The sequence below is a fragment of the Oncorhynchus nerka genome, linkage group LG12, assembly GCF_034236695.1.
Source record: "Oncorhynchus nerka isolate Pitt River linkage group LG12, Oner_Uvic_2.0, whole genome shotgun sequence".
NCBI classification, from domain to species: Eukaryota; Metazoa; Chordata; class Actinopteri; order Salmoniformes; family Salmonidae; genus Oncorhynchus; species Oncorhynchus nerka.
Genome location: NC_088407.1, coordinates 89,608,485 through 89,634,198, shown reverse-complemented (window position 1 = coordinate 89,634,198; position 25,714 = coordinate 89,608,485). Strand labels below are relative to the sequence as shown.

Sequence of the window (25,714 nt, the reverse complement as noted above, 5' to 3'; positions counted from 1 at the left end):
AAGTGCTTTTTAAAAAATATATTAATTTATTATTTTGAATTATTTTTGTATTCGTAAAAAATATATATATTATCATTTTAAAAAAAAACATTTATTGATTACATTTTTCCCATTACCACAATTATTATTAAGGGTTCTAATTGATTTTCATTTATCCTTTATTATACGGTATCTATTCGTCTCCACAGACGACTATCAATTGCGCGACGTCATCCATCCGGGTACCAGGCGCGCGTCCGTGAAGCCTCTCCTTCACCCAACAGAGACTCCGGGCCCCGGAACTGACTGCGGAACTGCTTCGTACACAAATTAAATTGAAAAAAGAAAAAAAAAAATGCCAGATGTCACGGTGTTTTTGTCATGTTTGTTGTTTTTTGTTTCAATTTTGCGTCCAGGGATCGGGGCAGAAGTGTCCTTGTGGAATGTCGACATCAACTCAGTGAGTTACATGCGCCGTGACTGTCCTGTGTGTGTGTTGTGGTGTGTGTGTGTGTGTTGTGGTGTGTGTGTGTGTGTGTGTGTTGTAGCATGACAGTATTTCAATAGCAGCTGCAGTGGGTAGCCTAGCCTAGCCTAGCCAGCAGGCTTTTTGAAGTACAACAGTCAAGCTAAATGAAATCCTGGGTTGACAGATGTAATATGAAGGTTTTCGACGATTCAGACACCAGTGTATGTACTGAAGCTAACGCTACACTGGTCTGATTTGTTTTCATGATCAATATTACATCACATGATCTTGGAAGATCGGCTACTAATTTAGTTACCACAGATGATTTGCTACCAATGTTACTCCTTGAGCCGAGAAGACTCAGTTGTGTCCTCAATAACCTGACAATACTGTAATATATATCTACAGTGTACCCGTTCCAACTCATGACCACTCATCTAAGGTCTGGTAGTGAATGGAATATGTGTATATAGCTAGTTTCCTTTATTTCTTAAAGTTGAGATAATACTGCTAGCAAGACTAAGGCTAGATAACTTTCCAACTAGCTAGTCGTCTGATGTTATATTTGCACAACCATGACAAGTGTTTACATAAAACCTTCTCTTACTGGCACATAGTTGGTAAGAGGTTGTCCAAGGTGCTTGCTGCCATGGTAACTTGATCTATTCTGTTTCTTTAGTCACAAAATGCCGTCTTCAGGAAGACATTGTACGCCAACACAACCATCTTCATGACATGTAAGTAATGAACCTTGGGCGACGACAAAACAAAGATAATATGCTTAAAAGGCCAAAAAGATTTGATTTGACGGCTTTAGTTAAACAGGGTTTTCCTGTTACTCCTGTCGTGCAACTGACTTTACTCGTGGGCTTCGTCTGAAATGGCACTCTGTTCCTAATCCGCTCCCTAGTCAAAAATAGTGCACTATTACTGTGTAGGGAATATAGTTCCATTTTGAACACAACCTGACCACGCGGCTGTGTTTCTCCCAGTATCCTTCATTTCACTACAAACACTTGGTACGGGGCCTTACACTTTTCCCATCGTTACAAATCATTCCACTTTATATAACCTTCATAAGAATGTAGTACAAGTAGCTGTGCATTGTACCCCCCCACACACACACCTCTCTTTCCCTGTCTTTCTGCCATTGACTCTCCTCTCCTCCTCCAGTCCAGGGCGACTTGGCTCTATGTGATTCCACCCTGGCCTTCAACATCAGTTGGTACCTCCGTTCCTCAATCTGCTACAATGAAGTCTTTAATACTCCAGTGAGTACAATCCCTTCTTCTTCTTCTTCTCTGCTGCCCATTCTCACAGACAGACTAGTCATAAACCCTGCACACGAACCACAAATAGCAGAGAAACAGTACGACATATCCAACATCACATTAATGTTGTAATAGCAGAACCACAAAATAGCACACAGAGAAACAGTACGACATATCCAACATCACATTAATGTTGTAATAGCAGAACCACAAAATAGCACACAGAGAAACAGTACGACATATCCAACATCACATTAATGTTGTAATAGCAGAACCACAAAATAGCACACAGAGAAACAGTACGACATATCCAACATCACATTAATGTTGTAATAGCAGAACCACAAAATAGTGTGTTGCCCTGTAATGTATTAGACACCATCATTTCTACATTAGAAGAGAAGAAGACTCCTGTTTTGTCCTTTTTAAATTTATTTTTCAGTCAGTGAGTTGTTTGTATTTCTACTTCCTGTAGGACAACAAGGCACTGACTATGTTTGTATTTCTACTTCCTGTAGGACAACAAGGCACTGACTATGTTTGTATTTCTACTTCCTGTAGGACAACAAGGCACTGACTATGTTTGTATTTCTACTTCCTGTAGGACAACAAGGCACTGACTATGTTTGTATTTCTACTTCCTGTAGGACAACAAGGCACTGACTATGTTTGTATTTCTACTTCCTGTAGGACAACAAGGCACTGACTATGTTTGTATTTCTACTTCCTGTAGGACAACAAGGCACTGACTATGTTTGTATTTCTACTTCCTGTAGGACAACAAGGCACTGACTATGTTTGTATTTCTACTTCCTGTAGGACAACAAGGCACTGACTATGTTTGTATTTCTACTTCCTGTAGGACAACAAGGCACTGACTATGTTTGTATTTCTACTTCCTGTAGGACAACAAGGCACTGACTATGTTTGTATTTCTACTTCCTGTAGGACAACAAGGCACTGACTATGTTTGTATTTCTACTTCCTGTAGGACAACAAGGCACTGACTATGTTTGTATTTCTACTTCCTGTAGGACAACAAGGCACTGACTATGTTTGTATTTCTACTTCCTGTAGGACAACAAGGCACTGACTATGTTTGGTCTGGATCACATGCTGAAGGAGGACTGGAGTGGCTTCTACAGCCAGGGATACATGTACTTCGACAACTGCTCAACTCTGTTACTACCCAAGGTCGGCTCTTCTGTTGTTGTTGTTGTTGTTGTTGTTGGGGATACATGTACTTCGACAACTGCTCAACTCTGTTACTACCCAAGGTCTGCTCTTCTGTTGTTGGGGTTGTTGTTGTTGGGGTTGTTGTTGTTGCTGGGGTTGTTGTTGTTGTTGTTGTTGTTGTTGGGGATACATGTACTTCGACAACTGCTCAACTCTGTTACTACCCAAGGTCTGCTCTTCTGTTGTTGTTGTTGTTGTTGTTGCTGGGGTTGTTGTTGTTGTTGTTGGGGTTGTTGTTGTTGGGGTTGTTGTTGTTGGGGTTGTTGTTGTTGAGGTTGTTGTTGTTGGGGTTGTTGTTGTTGGGGTTGTTGTTGTTGGGGTTGTTGTTGTTGGGGTTGTTGTTGTTGGGGTTGTTGTTGGGGTTGTTGTTGCTGGGGTTGTTGTTGTTGTTGGGGTGGTTGTTGTTGGGGTTGTTGTTGTTGTTGTTGTTGTTGTTGGGGTGGTTGTTGTTGGGGTTGTTGTTGTTGGGGTTGTTGTTGTTGGGGTTGTTGTTGCTGGGGTTGTTGTTGTTGTTGTTGGGGTTGTTGTTGTTGGGGTTGTTGTTGTTGGGGTTGTTGTTGTTGGGGTTGTTGTTGTTGGGGTTGGGGTTGTTGTTGTTGGGGTTGTTGTTGTTGTTGGGGTGGTTGTTGTTGGGGTTGTTGTTGTTGTTGTTGGGGTTGTTGTTGTTGGGGTTGTTGTTGTTGGGGTTGTTGTTGCTGGGGTTGTTGTTGTTGGGGTTGTTGTTGTTGGGGTTGTTGTTGTTGTTGTTGGGGTTGTTGTTGTTGGGGTTGTTGTTGTTGGGGTTGTTGTTGTTGGGGTTGTTGTTGGGGTTGTTGTTGTTGGGGGTTGTTGCTGGGGTTGTTGTTGTTGTTGGGGTGGTTGTTGTTGGGGTTGTTGTTGTTGTTGGGGTTGTTGTTGTTGGGGTTGTTGTTGTTGGGGTTGTTGTTGTTGTTGGGGTGGTTGTTGTTGGGGTTGTTGTTGTTGTTGTTGGGGTTGTTGTTGTTGTTGTTGGGGTTGTTGTTGTTGTTGGGGTTGTTGTTGTTGTTGGGGTTGTTATATCTCTGTCCCCTCCCCCCTCCATTCCTCCTTTCAGGTGTACTACACAGACTTGGTCAGCTCTTCTGTGTTGTTGTTGTTGGGGTGTGAGGGGGGGGTTGCCATACACTGACTTGTAATTCTTGTTTGATGTATTATATCTCTGTCTACCCCCCTCCATTCCTCCTTCCAGGTGTACTACACAGACTTCAGCCCCTATCAACCTCTCATCAGCCCACAGGTATTATATTATTGTATTCAGACACCTTGATTTAAAAAAAGGAAAGTGTTGTTACGTTACAGCCTTATTCTAAAAATAAAATAACACATGATACCCCATAATGACAAAGCAAAAACTGTTGTAATAACAAAGCAAACAAAAATTATCTGTGAATTTACTTAAGTATTCAGACTTTTCACTCAGTACTTTGTTGAAGCACCTTTGGCAGTGATTACAGACTTGAGTCTTCTTGGGTATGACGCTACAAGCTTGGCACACCTGTATTTGGGGAGTTTCTCCCATTCTTCTCTGCAGATCCTCTCAGGTTCTGTCAGGTTGGATGGGGAGCGTCGCTGCACAGCTATTTTCAGGTCTCTCCAGAGATGTTTGACCGGTTTCAAGTCCGGGCTCTGGCTGGGCCACTCAAGGACATTCAGAGACTTGTCCTGAAGCCACTCCTGCGTTGTCTTGGTTGTGTGCTTAGGGTTATTGTCCTGTTGGAAGGTGAACCTTCACACCAGTCTGAGGTCCTGAGCGCTCTGGAGCAGGTTTTCTTTAAGGATACCGCTGTACTTTGCTCTGTTAATCTTTCCCTTAATCCTGACTAGTCTCCCAGTCCCTGCCTCTGAAAAACATCCCCACAGCATGATGCTGCCACCACCAGGCTTCACCGTAGGGATGGTGCCCTGCTTCCTCAAGACGTGACGCTTGGCATTCAGGCCAAATAGTTTTGGTACCCATCCCCAGATCTGTGCCTCGAAAACAATCCTGCCTCAGAGCTCTATAGACAATTCCTTTGACCTCATGTCTTGGTTTTTGCTCTGACATGCACTGTCAACTGTGGGACCTTATATAGACAGGTGTGTGCCTTTCCAAATCATTTCCCATCAATTGAATTTACCTCAGGTGGGATACCAATCAAATTGTAGAAACATCTCAAAGATGATCAATGGAAACAGGATGCACCTGAGCTCAATGTCGAGTCTCACAGCAAAATGTCTGAATACTTATGTAAATAAGGTGTTTCTGTCCGTGGGCAAATATGTAGAGAATGTTTTGTTCAGATCAAGAGGTGTGGTCAAAAAGTGATTGAAACCAAATGGACCCAAACCCATCTGTATACTCGCTGTTACTCTGTTGTTGTTTAGAGCGAGGATGGCAGGCCTTCCAATCAGAGTGCTCCGCAGGGGTGGCTGGAAAAGCCGGTAAGCCAATCAGAACTCTGTTTTATAAGATTTCTGTAAACAGGTTGTACATAGTCTGTTTCTAAATGTGTTTGGCATTGAAAGTGTGTTTCTGAAATGGCAGCATATGGACCCTGGTCAAAAGTAGTGGTCTAAGTACACTGGTGTAAAGTATTTAAGTAAAAAATACTTTAAAGTACTACGTAAGTCGTTTTCTGAGGTATTTGTACTTTATCATTTATATTTTTGACAACTTATTTTTATGTCACTACATTCCTAAAGAAAATAATAATAATGTACTTTTTACCCCGTACATTTTCCCTGAAACCTTAAAAGTACTCGTTACATTTTGCATGCTTAGTAGGACAGGAAAATGGTCTAATTCACACTCTTATCAAGAGAACATCTCTGGTCCTACTGCATCTAATCTGGTGGACTCACTAAGCACACATGTCTGAGTGTTGGCGCGTGCCCCTTCTTATCCATATATTAAACAAAACAAGAACATGGTGCCATCTGGTGTGCTTAATATAAGGAATTTTGAAATGATTTATACTTTGGATACTTCAGTATATTTGAGCAATTACATTTTCTTTTGATACTTAAAAGAAATTAGTTTTAAATATATTTAACTCCACACTCGACTCTCAATTGCGCGACGTCGTCCATTTGGGTTCCAGGCGTGTCCGTATGGTGACTCACGTTGACTTGAGTCATTCTATATTAATATATTAAAGGTATCTTTTATTTTTACTCAAGTATGACAATCGGGTACTTTTTCCCCTCCCCTCCCACCACTGTCTAAAATAGGGAACAGGGTGCTATTTGGGATGCGTTCGAAGTGTCTTGTCATGTGACCCCTTGAAGGATATAGGTGCGGTGGCCAAGGCTTGGTCCGACAGCCCCTACCTGTTTATAGTGAAGGTACAGCCGCAGCAGCGTGGAGATGCCAGCGGGGGGCGCCCTGGAGCAGAGGAGGAGGAGCCTAATGATGTCCAGGGAAACTTGGCCTTTATCAGTCAGTATTACCGTAACTGACACTCTCTAATATGAACATAGGCCCTTTTGACTTAGTGCTTCGTCATTGAAGATCCCTTCTGTCTGCAGAGCGATGAGAAATTGGACGTTGTCTGACTGCCCTGTGTCTGACTGCCTGTCTCTGACTGCCCTGTGTCTGACTGCCTGTGTCTGACTGCCTGTGTCTGACTGCCTGTCTCTGACTGCCTGTGTCTGACTGCCTGTGTCTGACTGCCTGTGTCTGACTGCCTGTGTCTGACTGCCTGTCTGTGACTGCCTGTGTCTGACTGCCTGTCTGTGACTGCCTGTGTCTGACTGCCCTGCCTGTGTCTGACTGCCCTGCCTGTGTCTGACTGCCCTGCCTCTGACTGCCTGTCTGTGACTGCCCTGCCTGTCTGTGACTGCCTGTCTGTGACTGCCTGTCTGTGACTGCCTGTGTCTGACTGCCTGTCTGTGTGACTGCCTGTGTCTGACTGCCCTGCCTGTGTCTGACTGCCCTGCCTGTGTCTGACTGCCTGTCTGTGACTGCCTGTGTCTGACTGCCTGTGTGTGACTGCCTGTCTCTGACTGCCTGTGTGTGACTGCCTGTGTCTGACTGCCTGTGTGTGACTGCCTGTGTCTGACTGCCTGTGTCTGACTGCCTGTCTCTGACTGCCTGTGTGTGACTGCCTGTGTGTGACTGCCTGTCTCTGACTGCCTGTCTGTGACTGCCTGTCTGTGACTGCCTGTGTCTGACTGCCTGTCTGTGACTGCCTGTCTGTGACTGCCTGTCTGTGACTGCCTGTCTGTGACTGCCTGTCTCTGACTGCCTGTCTCTGACTGCCTGTCTGTATTTACAGTGACCGTGGAGATGAAGGGTCCTCGTGAATACTCCTCCCCTGCAGACTGGCCTCTAATGATGGTGTGTTTCAGCCCGACCCAACAGTATTCAATATCAAAATAGTGTAACTGGAAAAAAAGTAATAAGAGAAACATAAAATAACAGGATAATGCTGTATACTGGGCCAGGTCTAGGGCCAGGTCTAGGGTCATGTCTAGGGCCAGGTCTAGGGTCAGTGTCAGGTCTAGGGTCAGGTCTAGGGTCAGGTCTAGGGCCAGGTCTAGGGCCAGGTCTAGGGCCAGGTCTAGGGTCAGTGTCAGGTCTAGGGTCAGGTCTAGGGTCGGGTCTAGGGTCAGGTCTAGGGCCAGGTCTAGGGCCAGGTCTAGGGACAGGTCTAGGGCCAGGTCTAGGGCCAGGTCTAGGGTCAGTGTCAGGTCTAGGGCCAGGTCTAGGGTCAGGTCTAGGGTCGGGTCTAGGGTCGGGTCTAGGGTCAGGTCTAGGGTCAGGTCTAGGGTCAGGTCTAGGGTCAGGTCTAGGGCCAGGTCTAGGGTCAGTGTCAGGTCTAGGGACAGGTCTAGGGCCAGGTCTAGTGTCAGGTCTAGGGTCAGGTCTAGGGACAGGTCTAGGGTCAGGTCTAGGGTCAGTGTCAGGTCTAGGGCCAGGTCTAGGGTCAGGTCTAGGGTCAGTGTCAGGTCTAGGGTCAGGTCTAGGGTCAGGTCTAGGGCCAGGTCTAGGGTCAGTGTCAGGCCTAGGGTCAGTGTCAGGCCTAGGGTCAGTGTCAGGCCTAGGGTCAGTGTCAGGCCTAGGGTCAGTGTCAGGTCTAGAGTCAGTGTAGGGTCAGTGTCAGGTCTAGGGCCAGTGTCAGGCCTAGGGCCAGTGTCAGGTCTAGGGCCAGTGTCAGGTCTAGGGCCAGTGTCAAGCCTAGGGTCAGTGTCAGGCCTAGGGTCAGTGTCAAGCCTAGGGTCAGTGTCAGGCCTAGGGTCAGTGTCAGGTCTAGGGTCAGGCCTAGGGTCAGGTCTAGGGTCAGTGTCAGGCCTAGGGTCAGTGTCATGTCTAGGGTCAGTGTCAGGCCTAGGGTCAGTGTCAAGCCTAGGGTCAGTGTCAGGCCTAGGGTCAGTGTCAGGCCTAGGGTCAGTGTCAGGCCTAGGGTCAGTGTCAGGCCTAGGGTCAGTGTCAGGCCTAGGGTCAGTGTCAGGCCTAGGGTCAGTGTCAGGCCTAGGGTCAGTGTCAGGCCTAGGGTCAGTGTCAGGTCTAGGGTCAGTGTCAGGCCTAGGGTCAGTGTCAGGTCTAGGGTCCCCAGTTCTACATGGTGATGTGTATAGTGTGTGTTCTTCCCCAGTTCTACATGGTGATGTGTATAGTGTGTGTTCTACCCCAGTTCTACATGGTGATGTGTATAGTGTGTGTTCTACCCCAGTTCTACATGGTGATGTGTATAGTGTGTGTTCTACCCCAGTTCTACATGGTGATGTGTATAGTGTGTGTTCTACCCCAGTTCTACATGGTGATGTGTATAGTGTGTGTTCTACATGGTGATGTGTATAGTGTGTGTTCTACCCCAGTTCTACATGGTGATGTGTATAGTGTGTGTGTTCTTCCCCAGTTCTACATGGTGATGTGTATAGTGTGTGTGTTCTACCCCAGTTCTACATGGTGATGTGTATAGTGTGTGTTCTACCCCAGTTCTACATGGTGATGTGTATAGTGTGTGTTCTACATGGTGATGTGTATAGTGTGTGTTCTACATGGTGATGTGTATAGTGTGTGTTCTACCCCAGTTCTACATGGTGATGTGTATAGTGTGTGTTCTTCCCCAGTTCTACATGGTGTTGTATATTGTGTGTGTTCTTCCCCAGTTCTACATGGTGATGTGTATAGTGTGTGTGTTCTTCCCCAGTTCTACATGGTGATGTGTATAGTGTATGTATTCTTCGGGGCACTCTGGCTCTTCTGGTCGGCCTGTTACTGGAAAGATCTGTTGAGGATCCAGTTCTGGATCGGAGGAGTGATCATCCTGGGCATGCTGGAGAAGGCCGTCTTCTACTCCGAGTATCAGAGCATCCGCTACAGAGGAGACTATGGTCGGTTAAATTCACGCTCTTATTTTGAAATGCACTGTCATTTTTTTTGGGGGGGGGGTATGTTGATTTGATGGAGAGTTGCATCATGGTCATTCTCTTTTTGTAAATCTGTAAATTTACTTCCAACTCACATCTACTTTAAAATAATAATAATAATAATAATAATACTGTTTTTTAATGTTCTCCACAGTCCAAGGTGCTGTAATCTTTGCCGAGTTGCTGTCTGCTCTGAAGAGATCTCTGGCTCGTATCCTGGTGCTCATAGTCAGTCTGGGCTACGGCATCGTCAAGTGAGTTCATCCCGTACCTGTCATACATCCCAAATGCCTCCCTTATTCCCCTTTTTAATAGTGAACTAGGATCCACGGTCAAAAGTAGTGCACTATGTTTAAAGGAGTAGAGTGCCATTTGGAAAGCGTACAATATGAATTACACTATTCTATGGGTTCAGAACTGAGGTCTAGGGTCAGTGTCAGGTCTAGGGTCAGTGTCAGGTCTAGGGTCAGTGTCAGGTCTAGGGTCAGTGTCAGGTCTAGGGTCAGTGTCAGGTCTAGGGCCAGGTCTAGGTCTAGGGTCAGTGTCAGGTCTAGGGTCAGTGTCAGGTCTAGGGTCAGGTCTAGGGTCAGTGTCAGGTCTAGGGTCAGTGTCAGGTCTAGGGTCAGGTCTAGGGTCAGTGTCAGGTCTAGGGTCAGTGTCAGGTCTAGGGTCAGTGTCAGGTCTAGGGTCAGTGTCAGGTCTAGGGTCAGTGTCAGGTCTAGGGTCAGTGTCAGGTCTAGGGCCAGGTCTAGGGTCAGTGTCAGGTCTAGGGTCAGTGTCAGGTCTAGGGTCAGTGTCAGGTCTAGGTCTAGGGTCAGTGTCAGGTCTAGGGTCAGTGTCAGGTCTAGGGTCAGTGTCAGGTCATGGTGAACTAAGGTCCACGGTCAAAAGTAGTGCACTATGTTTAAAGGAATAGAGTGCCATTTGGAAAGCGTACAATATGAATTACACTATTCTATGGGTTCAGAACTGAGGTGTTGTCATTGTCCATCACCTACTGACTGTATGGTGTGAGGATCCACCTAGCGCTCATGATCTGGGGCTGTACAGATGTATTAGAATAATTGATTATGTTTATGTTATATTAATAGAATGAGAGATTATAAGACTTACATTTATAGGGTCCCAGACTATAGATTAACAATATATATATATATATTCATTATATATTCATTATATAGTTTTGGAATTGTTCCACAGTTTCTCTCTCTCGTAATGTGTGACTGAGACAGAACTCTGCAGGGGAGTGTGGGGAGATAAGACCAGTTAGAACTCTGCAGGGGAGTGTGGGGAGATAAGACCAGTTAGAACTCTGCAGGGGAGTGTGGGGAGATAAGGCCAGTTAGAACTCTGCAGGGGAGTGTGGGAGATAAGACCAGTTAGAACTCTGCAGGGGAGTGTGGGGAGATAAGGCCAGTTAGAACTCTGCAGGGGAGTGTGGGAGATAAGACCAGTTAGAACTCTGCAGGGGAGTGTGGGATATAAGACCAGTTAGAACTCTGCAGGGGAGTGTGGGAGATAAGACCAGTTAGAACTCTGCAGGGGAGTGTGGGGAGATAAGACCAGTTAGAACTCTGCAGGGGAGTGTGGGAGATAAGACCAGTTAGAACTCTGCAGGGGAGTGTGGGGAGATAAGACCCGTTAGAACTCTGCAGGGGAGTGTGGGAGATAAGACCAGTTAGAACTCTGCAGGGGAGTGTGGGAGATGAGACCAGTTAGAACTCTGCAGGGGAGTGTGGGAGATGAGACCAGTTAGAACTCTGCAGGGGAGTGTGGGGAGATGAGACCAGTTAGAACTCTGCAGGGGAGTGTGGGAGATAAGACCAGTTAGAACTCTGCAGGGGAGTGTGGGAGATAAGACCAGTTAGAACTCTGCAGGGGAGTGTGGGGAGATAAGACCAGTTAGAACTCTGCAGGGGAGTGTGGGAGATAAGACCAGTTAGAACTCTGCAGGGGAGTGTGGGAGATAAGACCAGTTAGAACTCTGCAGGGGAGTGTGGGAGATAAGACCAGTTAGAACTCTGCAGGGGAGTGTGGGAGATAAGACCAGTTAGAACTCTGCAGGGGAGTGTGGGAGATAAGACCAGTTAGAACTCTGCAGGGGAGTGTGGGAGATAAGACCAGTTAGAACTCTGCAGGGGAGTGTGGGAGATAAGACCAGTTAGAACTCTGCAGGGGAGTGTGGGGAGATAAGACCAGTTAGAACTCTGCAGGGGAGTGTGGGAGATAAGACCAGTTAGAACTCTGCAGGGGAGTGTGGGAGATAAGACCAGTTAGAACTCTGCAGGGGAGTGTGGGAGATAAGACCAGTTAGAACTCTGCAGGGGAGTGTGGGAGATAAGACCAGTTAGAACTCTGCAGGGGAGTGTGGGAGATAAGACCAGTTAGAACTCTGCAGGGGAGTGTGGGAGATAAGACCAGTTAGAACTCTGCAGGGGAGTGTGGGAGATGAGACCAGTTAGACATTCAACAATAAATCAACGTTCTGGGGAGGGGGACATTTTATTGCCTAGCTTTTACAATAAACGCTGAAACTCTATGTTTGTATCGCCATGGATCCAGGGTTTTGGTCTCAGGAGTAAAAAGATAAAGGCGTGGTCAGTAACATCACGAAGGCGGGACTTTTGGGTTTTATAAAAAATAACTTGAGACTTTTTTTTTTTTTTTTTTTGACGCAGAATTTACTCGGAAATATACGTGCTCTGTTCCTGTTCCTGTTGTCAACTTCTGTCTGCAATTGCATTAAATAAAGGGTTTTGAATGATTTAATTAAAAATATATTGTCATAATGCTAATTTCACCAATGAGCCAATGATGGTACGAAAGATACGAACCCTAACAATGGTATTAATAGAGGATTCCCTCACACTACAATCTTGTACAGTGTATGACACACACACACACACACACACACACAGCGTAGGTTTTACTGTCCTTGTGGGGACTTCTGGGGATTTCCGGTACCCATGAGGATACTAATACACACACACACACACACACACCAACGCCCTGGTTTTATGGCCTAGCTTTGACCACACATCTGGGCCCATATTCGCGAAGCGTCTCCGAGTAAAAGCGCTGATCGAGGATCAGACCCCCATTCTTTTTTTCAGTGTGATCTTTAAAAAAAAGGGGGGGGGGGGGGCTGATCCTAGATATGTACTCTGAGACTGTTTTGTGAGTACAGGCCCTGATTTTTTTTTCCCCCCCTGTTTTCCTGCGCTGTCTCTTGCAGACCCAGGCTGGGCACCACAGTCCACCGGCTAGCAGCAGTAGGCCTGCTCTACCTGCTCTTCTCCTCCGTGGAGGGAGTGCTGCGCGTCACAGGAGTGAGTAGCTACAGTTTGGATTAATCACTACACCTCTCATCGAGTGTAATCACTACACTTCTCATCGAGTGTAATCACTACACTTCTCATCTAGTGTAATCACTACACTTCTCATCTAGTGTAATCGCTACACTTCTCATCTAGTGTAATCACTACACTTCTCATCTAGTGTAATCACTACACTTCTCATCTAGTGCAATCACTACACTTCTCATCTAGTGTAATCACTACACTTCTCATCTAGTGCAATCACTACACTTCTCATCTAGTGTAATCACTACACTTCTCATCTAGTGCAATCACTACACTTCTCATCTAGTGCAATCACTACACTTCTCATCTAGTGCAATCGCTACACTTCTCATCTAGTGTAATCGCTACACTTCTCATCTAGTGTAATCGCTACACTTCTCATCTAGTGTAATCGCTACACTTCTCATCTAGTGCAATCGCTACACTTCTCATCTAGATCACTTTGAGACACCTTGTGAAGTTTGGATGCATCTCTCTCGTTCTTTGAACTATCCCTCTGTCCTCAATATTTTTTTCTCTCTCTCTCTCTCTCTCTCTCTCTGCCTCTCTCTCTCTCTTTTTTTTCTCTTTCTTTTCAGGGTTTCTATGGGACTGTAGCCCTGGTGGCTAACCTGAGTCTCTCTCTCATTGACTCCTGTGTGATGTGGTGGATCTTCATAAGCTTGTCCCAGACCACTCGTCTTCTGAAGCTGCGTAGGAACGTGGTGAAGCTGTCTCTGTATCAGCATTTCACCAACACACTCATCTTCTCTGTTCTGGGTGAGTTGAAAGGAATTATTGATGGATGCTTTTAATGTCACAATGGTATGAATTTTGTTTTACTCCCGGTACTTACTTGAAAAAAAATAGTTTCTGTAATCTCAATATTGACTTATTAAATAAATAAGTTATTTATTTTATCTTTTCACTTTGTTTTGTTCCCGTAGCTTCTATTATCTTCATCATCTGGACGACCAAAGTGTTTAAGCTGGTCGACTGCCAGACGGTGAGTTGGTAGATTTTACACTGAACAAAAAAACAAAGGGTTGGTCCCATGTTTCCCAGGAACAGGAAATAGAAGATCCCAGAAAATGTTCCATACGTTCCAAAAACTCTTATTTCTCGAAAACAAAATGTTGTCTACAAATTCGTTTTACATCGCTGTTAGTCTATTCTCCTTTACCAAAATAATACGTCCACCTGACAGGTGTAGAATGTCAAGAAGCTGATTAAACGACATGATCGTCACATAGGTGCACCTTGTGCTGGGGGAACAATAAAACGTTTTGTCACACAACACAATGCCACAAATGTTTTGAGGGAGCATGAGATGGCGTGCAATTGGCATGTTGACTACAGGAATGTCCACCAGAGCTGTTGCCAGAATGTACATTTTTCTAACATAAGCCGCCTCCCAACATTTTTTATTCGAGAATTTGGCAGTACGTCCAACCCGGCCTGTGTATGGCTTTATTTGGGCGAGTGGTTTGCTGATGTCAATGTTGTGAACAGAGTGCCCCATCGTGACGGTGGGGTTATGGTATGGGCAGGCATAAGTTACGGACAACGAACACAATTGCATTTTATCGATGGCAATTTGAATGAACAGAGATACCGTGGACGGGATCCTGAGGCCCATTGTCGTGCCATTCATCCACCGCCATCACCTCATGTTTCAGCAGGATAATGCACAGAGATACCGTGGACGGGATCCTGAGGCCCATTGTCGTGCCATTCATCCTCCTCCATCGCTTCATGTTTCAGCATGATAATGCTCGGCCCCATGTCGCAAGGATCTGTACACAATTCCTGGAAGCTGAAAATGTCCCAGTTCTTCCATGGCCTGCATACTCACCAGACATGTCACCCACTGAGCATGTTTGGGATGCTCTGGATCGACGTGTATAACAGTGTGTTCCAGTTCCCGCCAATATCCAGCAACATTCCACAGCCATTGAAGAGGAGTGGGGCAACATTCCACAGCCATTGAAGAGGAGTGGGGCAACATTCCACAGCCATTGAAGAGTAGTAGGGGCAACATTCCACAGCCATTGAAGAGTAGTAGGGGCAACATTCCACAGCCATTGAAGAGGAGTGGGGCAACATTCCACAGCCATTGAAGAGGAGTGGGACAACATTCCACAGCCATTGAAGAGGAGTGGGGCAACATTCCACAGCCATTGAAGAGGAGTGGGGCAACATTCCACAGCCATTGAAGAGTAGTAGGGGCAACATTCCACAGCCATTGAAGAGGAGTGGGGCAACATTCCACAGCCATTGAAGAGGAGTGGGGCAACATTCCACAGCCATTGAAGAGTAGTGGGGGCAACATTCCACAGCCATTGAAGAGGAGTGGGGACAACATTCCACAGCCATTGAAGAGGAGTGGGGACAACATTCTATAGGCCACAATCAACAGCCTGATCAACTCTATGAGAAGGAGATGTGTCGCACTGCATGAGGCAAATGGTGGTCACACCAGATACTGACTGGTGTTCTGATCACACCAGATACTGACTGGTTTTCTGATCACACCAGATACTGACTGGTGTTCTGATCACACCAGATACTGACTGGTGTTCTGATCACACCAGATACTGACTGGTGTTCTGATCACACCAGATACTGACTGGTGTTCTGATCACACCAGATACTGACTGGTGTTCTGATCACACCAGATACTGACTGGTGTTCTGATCACACCAGATACTGACTGGTGTTCTGATCACACCAGATACTGACTGGTGTTCTGATCACACCAGATACTGACTGGTGTTCTGATCACACCAGATACTGACTGGGTTTCTGATCACACCAGATACTGACTGGTTTTCTGATCACACCAGATACTGACTGGTTATCTAATCACATCAGATACTGACTGTTTTTTTTTTGGTCACACCAGATACTGACTGGGTTTCTGATCACACCAGATACTGACTGGGTTTCTGATCACACCAGATACTGACTGGGTTTCTGATCACACCAGATACTGACTGGTGTTCTGATCACACCAGATACTGACTGGTGTTCTGATCACACCAGATACTGACTGGGTTTCTGATCCACACCCCTACTTGTTTTAATTATTTGTATTTTTTGAAAGGTTTTTGAGACCAACAGATGCATATCTGTATTCCCAGTCATGTGAAATCCATAGATTAGGGCCTAATGAATTTTTAAAAAATGTACTGATTTTCCTTATGAACTTCAAATCTTTTGAAATTGTTGCAGTTTGCGTTTAAAAAAAAAAAGAAGATTTTTGCTCAGTGTATATTCTAAACAAACCATACTTGATTATGTCTTGTGTTTTTAATACACCGTGTCTCCTGTGTCTGCCACTGTGTGTCTCAGGGTTGGAGGGATTTGTGGGTAGACGATGCCTTCTGGCGCCTCCTCTTTTCCACCATCCTCCTGGTCATCATGGTGTTGCTACGACCCTCCGCCAACAGCCAGAGGTCAGAGGTCAACTTTTTTTTTTTCAACAGACTATGTACCTGCCTAATGTTTTCATAGAGGTCAGAGGTGATTTGTAATAACACTTATAATATATACATATCTAATAGTAAGTGTATACATTACAATAGTAACAGTGTAGTAACATATATATATATATATATATATATATATATATATATACATACAATAGTATATAGCACCTGTCTGATATATATATATATATATATATACACATTTACATTTACATTTAAGTCATTTAGCAGACGCTCTTATCCAGAGCGACTTACAAATTGGTGCATTCACCTTATGACATCCAGTGGAACAGCCACTTTACAATAGTGCATCTAAATCTTTTAAGTGGGGGGTGAGAAGGATTACTTTATCCTATCCTAGGTATTCCTTAAAGAGGTGGGGTTTCAGGTGTCTCCGGAAGGTGGTGATTGACTCCGCTGTCCTGGCGTCGTGAGGGAGTTTGTTCCACCATTGGGGGGCCAGAGCAGCGAACAGTTTTGACTGGGCTGAGCGGGAACTGTACTTCCTCAGTGGTAGGGGGGCGAGCAGGCCAGAGGTGGATGAACACAGTGCCCTTGTTTGGGTGTAGGGCCTGATCAGAGCCTGGAGGTACTGAGGTGCCGTTCCCCTCACAGCTCCGTAGGCAAGCACCATGGTCTTGTAGCGGATGCGAGCTTCAACTGGAAGCCAGTGGAGAGAGCGGAGGAGCGGGGTGACGTGAGACAACTTGGGAAGGTTGAACACCAGACGGGCTGCGGCGTTCTGGATGAGTTGTAGGGGTTTAATGGCACAGGCAGGGAGCCCAGCCAACAGCGAGTTGCAGTAATCCAGACGGGAGATGACAAGTGCCTGGATTAGGACCTGCGCCGCTTCCTGTGTGAGGCAGGGTCGTACTCTGCGGATGTTGTAGAGCATGAACCTACAGGAACGGGCCACCGCCTTGATGTTAGTTGAGAACGACAGGGTGTTGTCCAGGATCACGCCAAGGTTCTTAGCGCTCTGGGAGGAGGACACAGTGGAGTTGTCAACCGTGATGGCGAGATCATGGAACGGGCAGTCCTTCCCGGGAGGAAGAGCAGCTCCGTCTTGCCGAGGTTTAGCTTGAGGTGGTGATCCGTCATCCACACTGATATGTCTGCCAGACATGCAGAGATGCGATTCGCCACCTGGTCATCAGAAGGGGGAAAGGAGAAGATTAATTGTGTGTCGTCTGCATAGCAATGATAGGAGAGACCATGTGAGGTTATGACAGAGCCAAGTGACTTGGTGTATAGCGAGAATAGGAGAGGGCCTAGAACAGAGCCCTGGGGGACACCAGTGGTGAGAGCACGTGGTGAGGAGACGGATTCTCGCCACGCCACCTGGTAGGAGCGACCTGTCAGGTAGGACGCAATCCAAGCGTGGGCCGCGCCGGAGATGCCCAACTCGGAGAGGGTGGAGAGGAGGATCTGATGGTTCACAGTATCGAAGGCAGCCGATAGGTCTAGAAGGATGAGAGCAGAGGAGAGAGAGTTAGCTTTAGCAGTGCGGAGCGGCTCCGTGATACAGAGAAGAGCAGTCTCAGTTAAATGACTAGTCTTGAAACCTGACTGATTTGGATCAAGAAGGTCATTCTGAGAGAGATAGCGGGAGAGCTGGCCAAGGACGGCACGTTCAAGAGTTTTGGAGAGAAAAGAAAGAGGGGATACTGGTCTGTAGTTGTTGACATCGGAGGGATCGAGTGTAGGTTTTTTCAGAAGGGGTGCAACTCTCGCTCTCTTGAAGACGGAAGGGACGTAGCCAGCGGTCAGGGATGAGTTGATGAGCGAGGTGAGGTAAGGGAGAAGGTCTCCGGAAATGGTCTGGAGAAGAGAGGAGGGGATAGGGTCAAGCGGGCAGGTTGTTGGGCGGCCGGCCGTCCAGATTTCATCTGGAGAGAGATGGGAGAAAGAGGTCAGAGCACAGGGTAGGGCAGTGTGAGCAGAACCAGCGGTGTCGTTTGACTTAGCAAACGAGGATCGGATGTCGTCGACCTTCTTTTCAAAATGGTTGACGAAGTCATCTGCAGAGAGGGAGGAGGAGGGGGGAGGATTCAGGAGGGGGAGGAGAAGGTGGCAAAGAGCTTCCTAGGGTTAGAGGCAGATGCTTGGAATTTAGAGTGGTAGAAAGTGGCTTTAGCAGCAGCGACAGAAGAGGAAAATGTAGAGAGGAGGGAGTGAAAGGATGCCAGGTCCGCAGGGAGGCGAGTTTTCCTCCATTTCCGCTCGGCTGCCCGGAGCCCTGTTCTGTGAGCTCGCAATGAGTCGTCGAGCCACGGAGCGGGAGGGGAGGACCGAGCCGGCCTGGAGGATAGGGGACATAGAGAGTCAAAGGATGCAGAAAGGGAGAAGAGGAGGGTTGAGGAGGCAGAATCAGGAGATAGGTTGGAGAAGGTTTGAGCAGAGGGAAGAGATGATAGGATGGAAGAGGAGAGAGTAGCGGGGAGAGAGAGCGAAGGTTGGGACGGCGCGATACCATCCGAGTAGGGGCAGTGTGGGAAGTGTTGGATGAGAGCGAGAGGGAAAAGGATACAAGGTAGTGGTCGGAGACTTGGAGGGGAGTTGCAATGAGGTTAGTGGAAGAACAGCATCTAGTAAAGATGAGGTCGAGCGTATTTCCTGCCTTGTGAGTAGGGGGGGAAGGTGAGAGGGTGAGGTCAAAAGAGGAGAGGAGTGGAAAGAAGGAGGCAGAGAGGAATGAGTCAAAGGTAGACGTGGGGAGGTTAAAGTCGCCCAGAACTGTGAGAGGTGAGCCGTCCTCAGGAAAGGAGCTTATCAAGGCATCAAGCTCATTGATGAACTCTGCGAGGGAACCTGGAGGGCGATAAATGATAAGGATGTTAAGCTTGAAAGGGCTGGTAACTGTGACAGCATGGAATTCAAAGGAGGCGATAGACAGATGGGTAAGGGGAGAAAGAGAGAATGACCACTTGGGAGAGATGAGGATCCCGATGCTACCACCCCGCTGACCAGAAGCTCTCGGGGTGTACAATAGTATATAGCACCTGTCTGATATATATACATACAATAGTATATAGCACCTGTCTGATATATATATATACATTAGTATATAGCACCTGTCTGATATATACATAGGTGCTATATATATATAATAGTATATAGCACCTGTCTGATATATATATATATACATACAATAGTATATAGCACCTGTCTGATATATACATAGGTGCTATATATATATAATAGTATATAGCACCTGTCTGATATATATATAGGTGCTATATATATATAATAGTATATAGCACCTGTCTGATATATACATATATATATACAATAGTATATAGCACCTGTCTGATATATACATATATAATAGTATATAGCACCTGTCTGATATATATATATATATATATATAATAGTATATAGCACCTGTCTGATATATACATATATAATAGTATATAGCACCAGTCTGATATATATATATATACATATATAATAGTATATAGCACCTGTCTGATATATATATATATATATATAATAGTATATAGCACCTGTCTGATATATACATATATAATAGTATATAGCACCTGTCTGATATATATATATACATATATAATAGTATATAGCACCTGTCTGATATATACATAGGTGCTATATATATATATAATAGTATATAGCACCTGTCTGATATATATACAATAGTCTGAGGATGTGTTGTGTTCTCGCAGGTTCTCCCATTCCCCTCTGATCGATGAAGACGATGAGGAGGACGAAGCCAAGGAACCCATGCTGAATGAAGCCTTTGGTGAAAGACTTGAACCAGTTTAACGTTAGGATTTAGGATTTAGGATTTCCTGCTGTATTGATATAATATATGACAATAGGGATCTCTAGCGGGGTTGGGGTCAACTCCTGTCTAGCGGGGTTGGGGTCAACTCCAGTCTAGCGGGGTTGGGGTCAACTCCAGTCTAGCGGGGTTGGGGTCAACTCCAGTCTAGCGGGGTTGGGGGTCAACTCCAGTCTAGCGGGGTTGGGGTTCAATTCCGAAAGTAAAGCCAATTCCACACGTTCCTATTTGAAAAGCATTGAGGAGAATTGGAATTTCAGTGTACTTCCTGAAATGACCCCGAATGACCCCGAATCTGGTCTCTCCGGTGCCTTCAAAAAGTGTTTACACCCCTTGACATTTTGTTGTGTTACAGCCTGAATTCAAAATGAATTAAATTTATTTTATTACATTTGTGAGAAAAAAAATGATTTAAACCGTTTGAATTCAGGCTGTAACACAACAAAATGTGGAATAAGTCAAAGGGGTATGAATACTTTCTGAAGGCCCTGTATCTAACTCCACATTTCTGTTCCAGAGGGGATGAAGATGAGAGGCACCAAGGCTGAGACTAATGGATCCCAGTCACATAAACTACTCAGTAAAGAGGTCAGTCCATTCAATTAAATTCAAAACTACTCAGTGAGGCGACGAGTCCATTCAATTCAATTCAAAACTACTGAGTGAGGTGGCGAGTCCATTAAATTCAAAACTACTGAGTGAGGTGGCGAGTCCATTCAATTCAAAACTACTGAGTGAGGTGGCGAGTCCATTCAATTCAATTCAAAACTACTGAGTGAGGTGGCGAGTCCATTCAATTCAATTCAAAACTACTGAGTGAGGTGGCGAGTCCATTCAATTCAATTCAAAACTACTGAGTGAGGTGGCGAGTCCATTCAATTCAATTCAAAACTACTGAGTGAGGTGGCGAGTCCATTCAATTAAATTCAATTCAATTGAAAACTACTGAGTGAGGTGGCGAGTCAATTCAATTCAAAACTACTGAGTGAGGTGGCGAGTCAATTCAATTGAAAACTACTGAGTGAGGTGGCGAGTCCATTCAATTGAAAACTACTGAGTGAGGTGGCGAGTCAATTCAATTCAAAACTACTGAGTGAGGTGGCGAGTCAATTCAATTCAAAACTACTGAGTGAGGTGGCGAGTCAATTCAATTCAAAACTACTGAGTGAGGTGGCGAGTCCATTCAATTCAAAACTACTGAGTGAGGTGGCGAGTCCATTCAATTCAAAACTACTGAGTGAGGTGGCGAGTCCATTCAATTCAATTCAAAACTACTGAGTGAGGTGGCGAGTCCATTCAATTCAAAACTACTGAGTGAGGTGGCGAGTCAATTCAATTCAAAACTACTGAGTGAGGTGGCGAGTCAATTCAATTCAAAACTACTGAGTGAGGTGGCGAGTCCATTCAATTCAATTCAAAACTACTGAGTGAGGTGGCGAGTCCATTCAATATAAACATATATAATATCCCAGAGGGGTAATTACTTTGGGCATGTCTGCAGCAACAAAATCAACAGTGTCTAGGGCTCCAAGGGCTCAGGTCCTCCGAGAGAAAGAATTAGAGGGAGCATACAGACACCGGATAAGACAGGAGAAGTACTCCAGATATAACAGACTGACCCTAGCCCCCCGACACATAAACTACTGCAGCATAAATACTGGAGGCTGAGACAGGAGGGGTCGGGAGACACTGTGGCCCCATCCGACTATACCCCTGGACAGGGCCAACCAGGCAGGATATAACATTACATTTACATTTAAGTCATTTAGCAGACGCTCTTATCCAGAGCGACTTATAACCTCACCCACTTTTTCAAGGCACAGCCCCCACACCGCTAGAGGGATATCTTCAACCACCAACTTACAAGGCTGAGTATAGCCCACGAAGATCTCCCCCATGGCACGAACCCGAGGGGGGCGCCAACCCGGACAGGAAGATCACATCAGTGACTCAACCCACTCAAGTGACTCACCCCTCCTAGGGACGGTATGAGAGAGCACCAGTAAGCCAGTGACTCAGCCCCTGTAATAGGGTTAGAGGCAGAGAATCGCAGTGGAAAGAGGGGAACCGGCCAGGCAGAGACAGCAAGAGCGGTTCGTTGCTCCAGAGCCTTTCCGTTCACCTTCCCACTCCTGGGCCAGACTACACTCAATCATATGACCCACTGAAGAGATGAGTCTTCAGTAAAGACTTAAAGGTTGAGACAGATTTTGCGTCTCTGACATGGGTAGGCAGACCGTTCCATAAAAATGGAGCTCTATGGGAGAAAGCCCTGCCTCCAGCTGTTTGCTTAGAAATTCTAGGGACAATTAGGAGGCCTGTGTCTTGTGACCGTAGCATACGGGTAGGTATGTACGGCAGGACCAAATCAGAGAGATAGGTAGGAGCAAGCCCATGTAACGCTTTGTAGGTTAGCAGTAAAACCTTACTGTCTTTCCAAGCTAGTCGGAAGACTTCCAGTTTGGTGTGGCGCCATTTCCGTTCCAATTTTCTGGAAGCTTGCTTCAGAGCTCGGGTATTTTCTACGTACCAGGGAGCTAGTTTATGACAAATGTTTTTTTGTTTTTAGGGGTGCGACTGCATCTAGGGTATTACGCAAAGTTCAATTGAGTTCCTCAGTTAGGTGGTTAACCGATTTTTGTACTCGGACATCCTTGGGTAGGTGGAGGGAGTCTGGAAGGGCATCTAGGAATCTTCGGGTTGTCCGAGAATTTATAGCACGGCTTTTTGGTGATCCTTGGTTGGGGTCTGATGACTTAACTTAAGTCATCTTATCACAGTCCAATCTAATACAAGACACCGTTTTGCGTAAATAAATAAAATATATAAATAATAATAAATATATAAATAAATCCAAATAAATGAATGTATCCTTTCTCTTGTTCTCAGGATGAAGACCTGAAATGGGTTGAGGAGAACATTCCCACGACTGTTGCTGATGTGTGAGTAGGAAAGAAGGGAACATTTTGAAGTGTATTGGCCCAAGTTACTGCTATGTTCATTATACTGTATAACTGGTCACCTCTCTGCTCTCAATTCAAGAAATGCTTTATTGCCATGAATGGTGGTTGTCATTGTTTCTAAAGCAATGTATATGAATATATGCTAGAATGTTAATAATTACAGTGCCTTGCGAAAGTATTCGGCCCCCTTGAACTTTGCGACCTTTTGCCACATTTCAGGCTTCAAACAGAAAGATATAAAACTGTATTTTTTTTGTGAAGAATCAACAACAAGTGGGACACAATCATGAAGTGGAACGACATTTATTGGATATTTCAAACTTTTTTAACAAATCAAAAGCTGAAAAATTGGGCGTGCAAAATTATCTTGGCATTCTTTAAACCCGCTTCAATTAACAGGTGTGCCATGTTAAAAGTTCATTTGTGGAATTTCTTTCCTTCTTAATGTGTTTGAGGCAATTAGTTGTGTTGTGACCAGGTAGGGGTGGGTGTCTATAGTATTCTCTCTGGTATGCAATCTGGTTTCTGCTCAGGTTATGGACGTGTCACTGCAATCTTAAAAGGTCCTCAATGATGTCACCATTGCCCTTGATTCTAAGTAATGTCGTGCTGCTATTTTTATTGACTTGGCCAAAGCTTTTGATACAGTAGACCATTCCATTCTTGTGGTCCGGTTAAGGAGTATTGGTGTCTCTGAGGGCTCTTTGGCCTGGTTTGCTAACTGCCTCTCTCAAAGAGTGCAGTGTATAAAGTCAGAACATCTGCTGTCTCAGCCACTGCCTGTCACCAAGGGAGTACCCCAGGGCTCGATCCTAGGCCCCACACTCTTCTCAATTTACATCAACAACATAGCTCGGGCAGTAGGAAGCTCTCTCTATCATCCATTTATATGCAGATGATACAGTCTTATACTCAGCTGGCCCCTCCCTGGTTTTTGTGTTAAACGCTCTACAACAAAGCTTTCTTAGTGTCCAACAAGCTTTCTCTGCCCTTAACCTTGTTCTGAACACCTCCAAAACAAAGGTCATGTGGTTTGGTAAGAAGAATACCCCTCTCCCCACCGGTGTGATTACTACCTCTGAGGGTTTAGAGCTTGAGGTAGTCACCTCATACAAGTACTTGGGAGTATGGCTAGACGGTACACTGTCCTTCTCTCGGCACATATCCAAGCTGCAGGCTAAGGTTAAATCTAGACTTGGTTTTCTCTATTGTAATTTCTCCTGTTTCACCCCAGCTGCCAAACTAACCCTGATTCAGATGACTTTCCTACCCATGCTAGATTACGGAGACGTAATTTATAGATCGGCAGGTAAGGGTGCTCTCGAGCGGCTAGAGGTTCTTTACCATTCGGCCATCAGATTTGCCACCAATGCTCCTTACAGGACACATCACTGCACTCTATACTCCTCTGTAAACTGGTCATCTCTGTTTACCCGTCGCAAGACCCACTGGTTGATGCTTATTTATAAAACCCTCTTAGGTCTCACTCCCCCGTATCTGAGATATCTACTGCAGCCCTCATCCTCCACATACAACACCCGTTCTGCCAGTCATATTCTGTCAAAGGTCCCCAAAGCAAACACATCCCTGGGTCGCTCCTCTTTTCAGCGACTGGAACGAGTTGCAACAAACACTCAAACTGGACCGTTCTATCTCCACACTCTTACTGACGGTTGTGGCTGCTTGGCGTGATGTATTGTTGTCTCTCTACCTTCTTTCCCCTTGTGCTGTTGTCTGTGCTCAATAATGTTTGTACCATGTTTTGTGCTGCTACCATGTTGTGTTGCTGTCTTAGGTCTCTCTTTATGTAGTGTCATGATGTGTGTTTTGTCCTATATTTTGTCCTTTTGGTAGGCCGTCATTGTAAATAATATATTTTTCTTAACTGACTTGCCGAGTTAAATAAAGGTTAAATAAAGGTTAAATAAATACAAATTATGGTCTTTTACCAAATAGGACCAAGTCCATATTATGACAAGAACAGCTCAAATAAGCAAAGAGAAATGACAGTCCATCATTACTTTAAGACATGAAGGTCAGTCAATCTGGAAAATTAAGAACTTTGAAAGTTTTCTTCAAGTTCAGTCGCAAAAAAACATCAATGCTGAATTTGTCTCTCATGAGGACCACCACAGGAATGGGAGACCCAGAGTTTTGATTGATTTAACTATTGCAAGTCCAGTAAAGATCATGTTCTTATTTACAATGACGTCCCGTAACCCGGACGACGCTGGTCCTATTGTGTGCCGCTGTAGTATCAGTGTCCGTAGCTATGCAGTGCCCTGTGGGGCTGTAGTATCAGTGTCTGTAGCTATGCAGTGCCCTGTGGGGCTGTAGTATCAGTGTCCGTAGCTATGCAGTGCCCTGTGGGGCTGTAGTATCAGTGTCTGTAGCTATGCAGTGCCCTGTGGGGCTGTAGTATCAGTGTCTGTAGCTATGCAGTGCCCTGTGGGGCTGTAGTATCAGTGTCTGTAGCTATGCAGTGCCCTGTGGGGCTGTAGTATCAGTGTCTGTATCAGTAGCTATGCAGTGCCCTGTGGGGCTGTAGTATCAGTGTCTGTAGCTATGCAGTGCCCTGTGGGGCTGTAGTATCAGTGTCTGTAGCTATGCAGTATCAGTGTCTGTAGCTATGCAGTGCCCTGTGGGGCTGTAGTATCAGTGTCTGTAGCTATGCAGTGCCCTGTGGGGCTGTAGTATCAGTGTCTGTAGCTATGCAGTGCCCTGTGGGGCTGTAGTATCAGTGTCTGTAGCTATGCAGTGCCCTGTGGGGCTGTAGTATCAGTGTCTGT

At 45.5% G+C, this 25,714-nt stretch overlaps 1 protein-coding gene and 1 pseudogene across 2 annotated transcripts in view; one reads left to right on the top strand and one right to left on the bottom strand.

Moving 5' to 3' along the window:
* Positions 1 to 220: 220 nt before the first annotated feature.
* The window catches only part of LOC115125196 (transmembrane protein 87A-like), a 29,701-nt gene continuing 4,207 nt past the window's right edge, over positions 221 to 25,714 (top strand). The window contains exons 1-17 of one of the 2 annotated variants that reach the window (XM_065025948.1): positions 221 to 439; positions 1,128 to 1,185; positions 1,622 to 1,719; positions 2,797 to 2,913; positions 4,163 to 4,210; positions 5,338 to 5,394; positions 6,241 to 6,391; positions 7,230 to 7,291; positions 9,108 to 9,291; positions 9,482 to 9,581; positions 12,563 to 12,656; positions 13,268 to 13,448; positions 13,616 to 13,674; positions 16,023 to 16,126; positions 19,844 to 19,920; positions 20,480 to 20,550; positions 22,852 to 22,904. In XM_065025948.1, the coding sequence (XP_064882020.1) occupies positions 335 to 439; positions 1,128 to 1,185; positions 1,622 to 1,719; positions 2,797 to 2,913; positions 4,163 to 4,210; positions 5,338 to 5,394; positions 6,241 to 6,391; positions 7,230 to 7,291; positions 9,108 to 9,291; positions 9,482 to 9,581; positions 12,563 to 12,656; positions 13,268 to 13,448; positions 13,616 to 13,674; positions 16,023 to 16,126; positions 19,844 to 19,920; positions 20,480 to 20,550; positions 22,852 to 22,904 (1,619 nt within the window). In that variant the 5' untranslated portion in view covers positions 221 to 334. Of the gene's footprint in view, positions 440 to 1,127; positions 1,186 to 1,621; positions 1,720 to 2,796; positions 2,914 to 2,939; positions 3,125 to 4,162; positions 4,211 to 5,337; positions 5,395 to 6,240; positions 6,392 to 7,229; positions 7,292 to 9,107; positions 9,292 to 9,481; positions 9,582 to 12,562; positions 12,657 to 13,267; positions 13,449 to 13,615; positions 13,675 to 16,022; positions 16,127 to 19,843; positions 19,921 to 20,479; positions 20,551 to 22,851; positions 22,905 to 25,714 lie in introns of those variants that run through there. The other variant, XM_065025949.1, reaches the window with a different exon arrangement.
* Positions 3,159 to 3,903, bottom strand: LOC135574399 (putative uncharacterized protein DDB_G0271606; annotated as a pseudogene).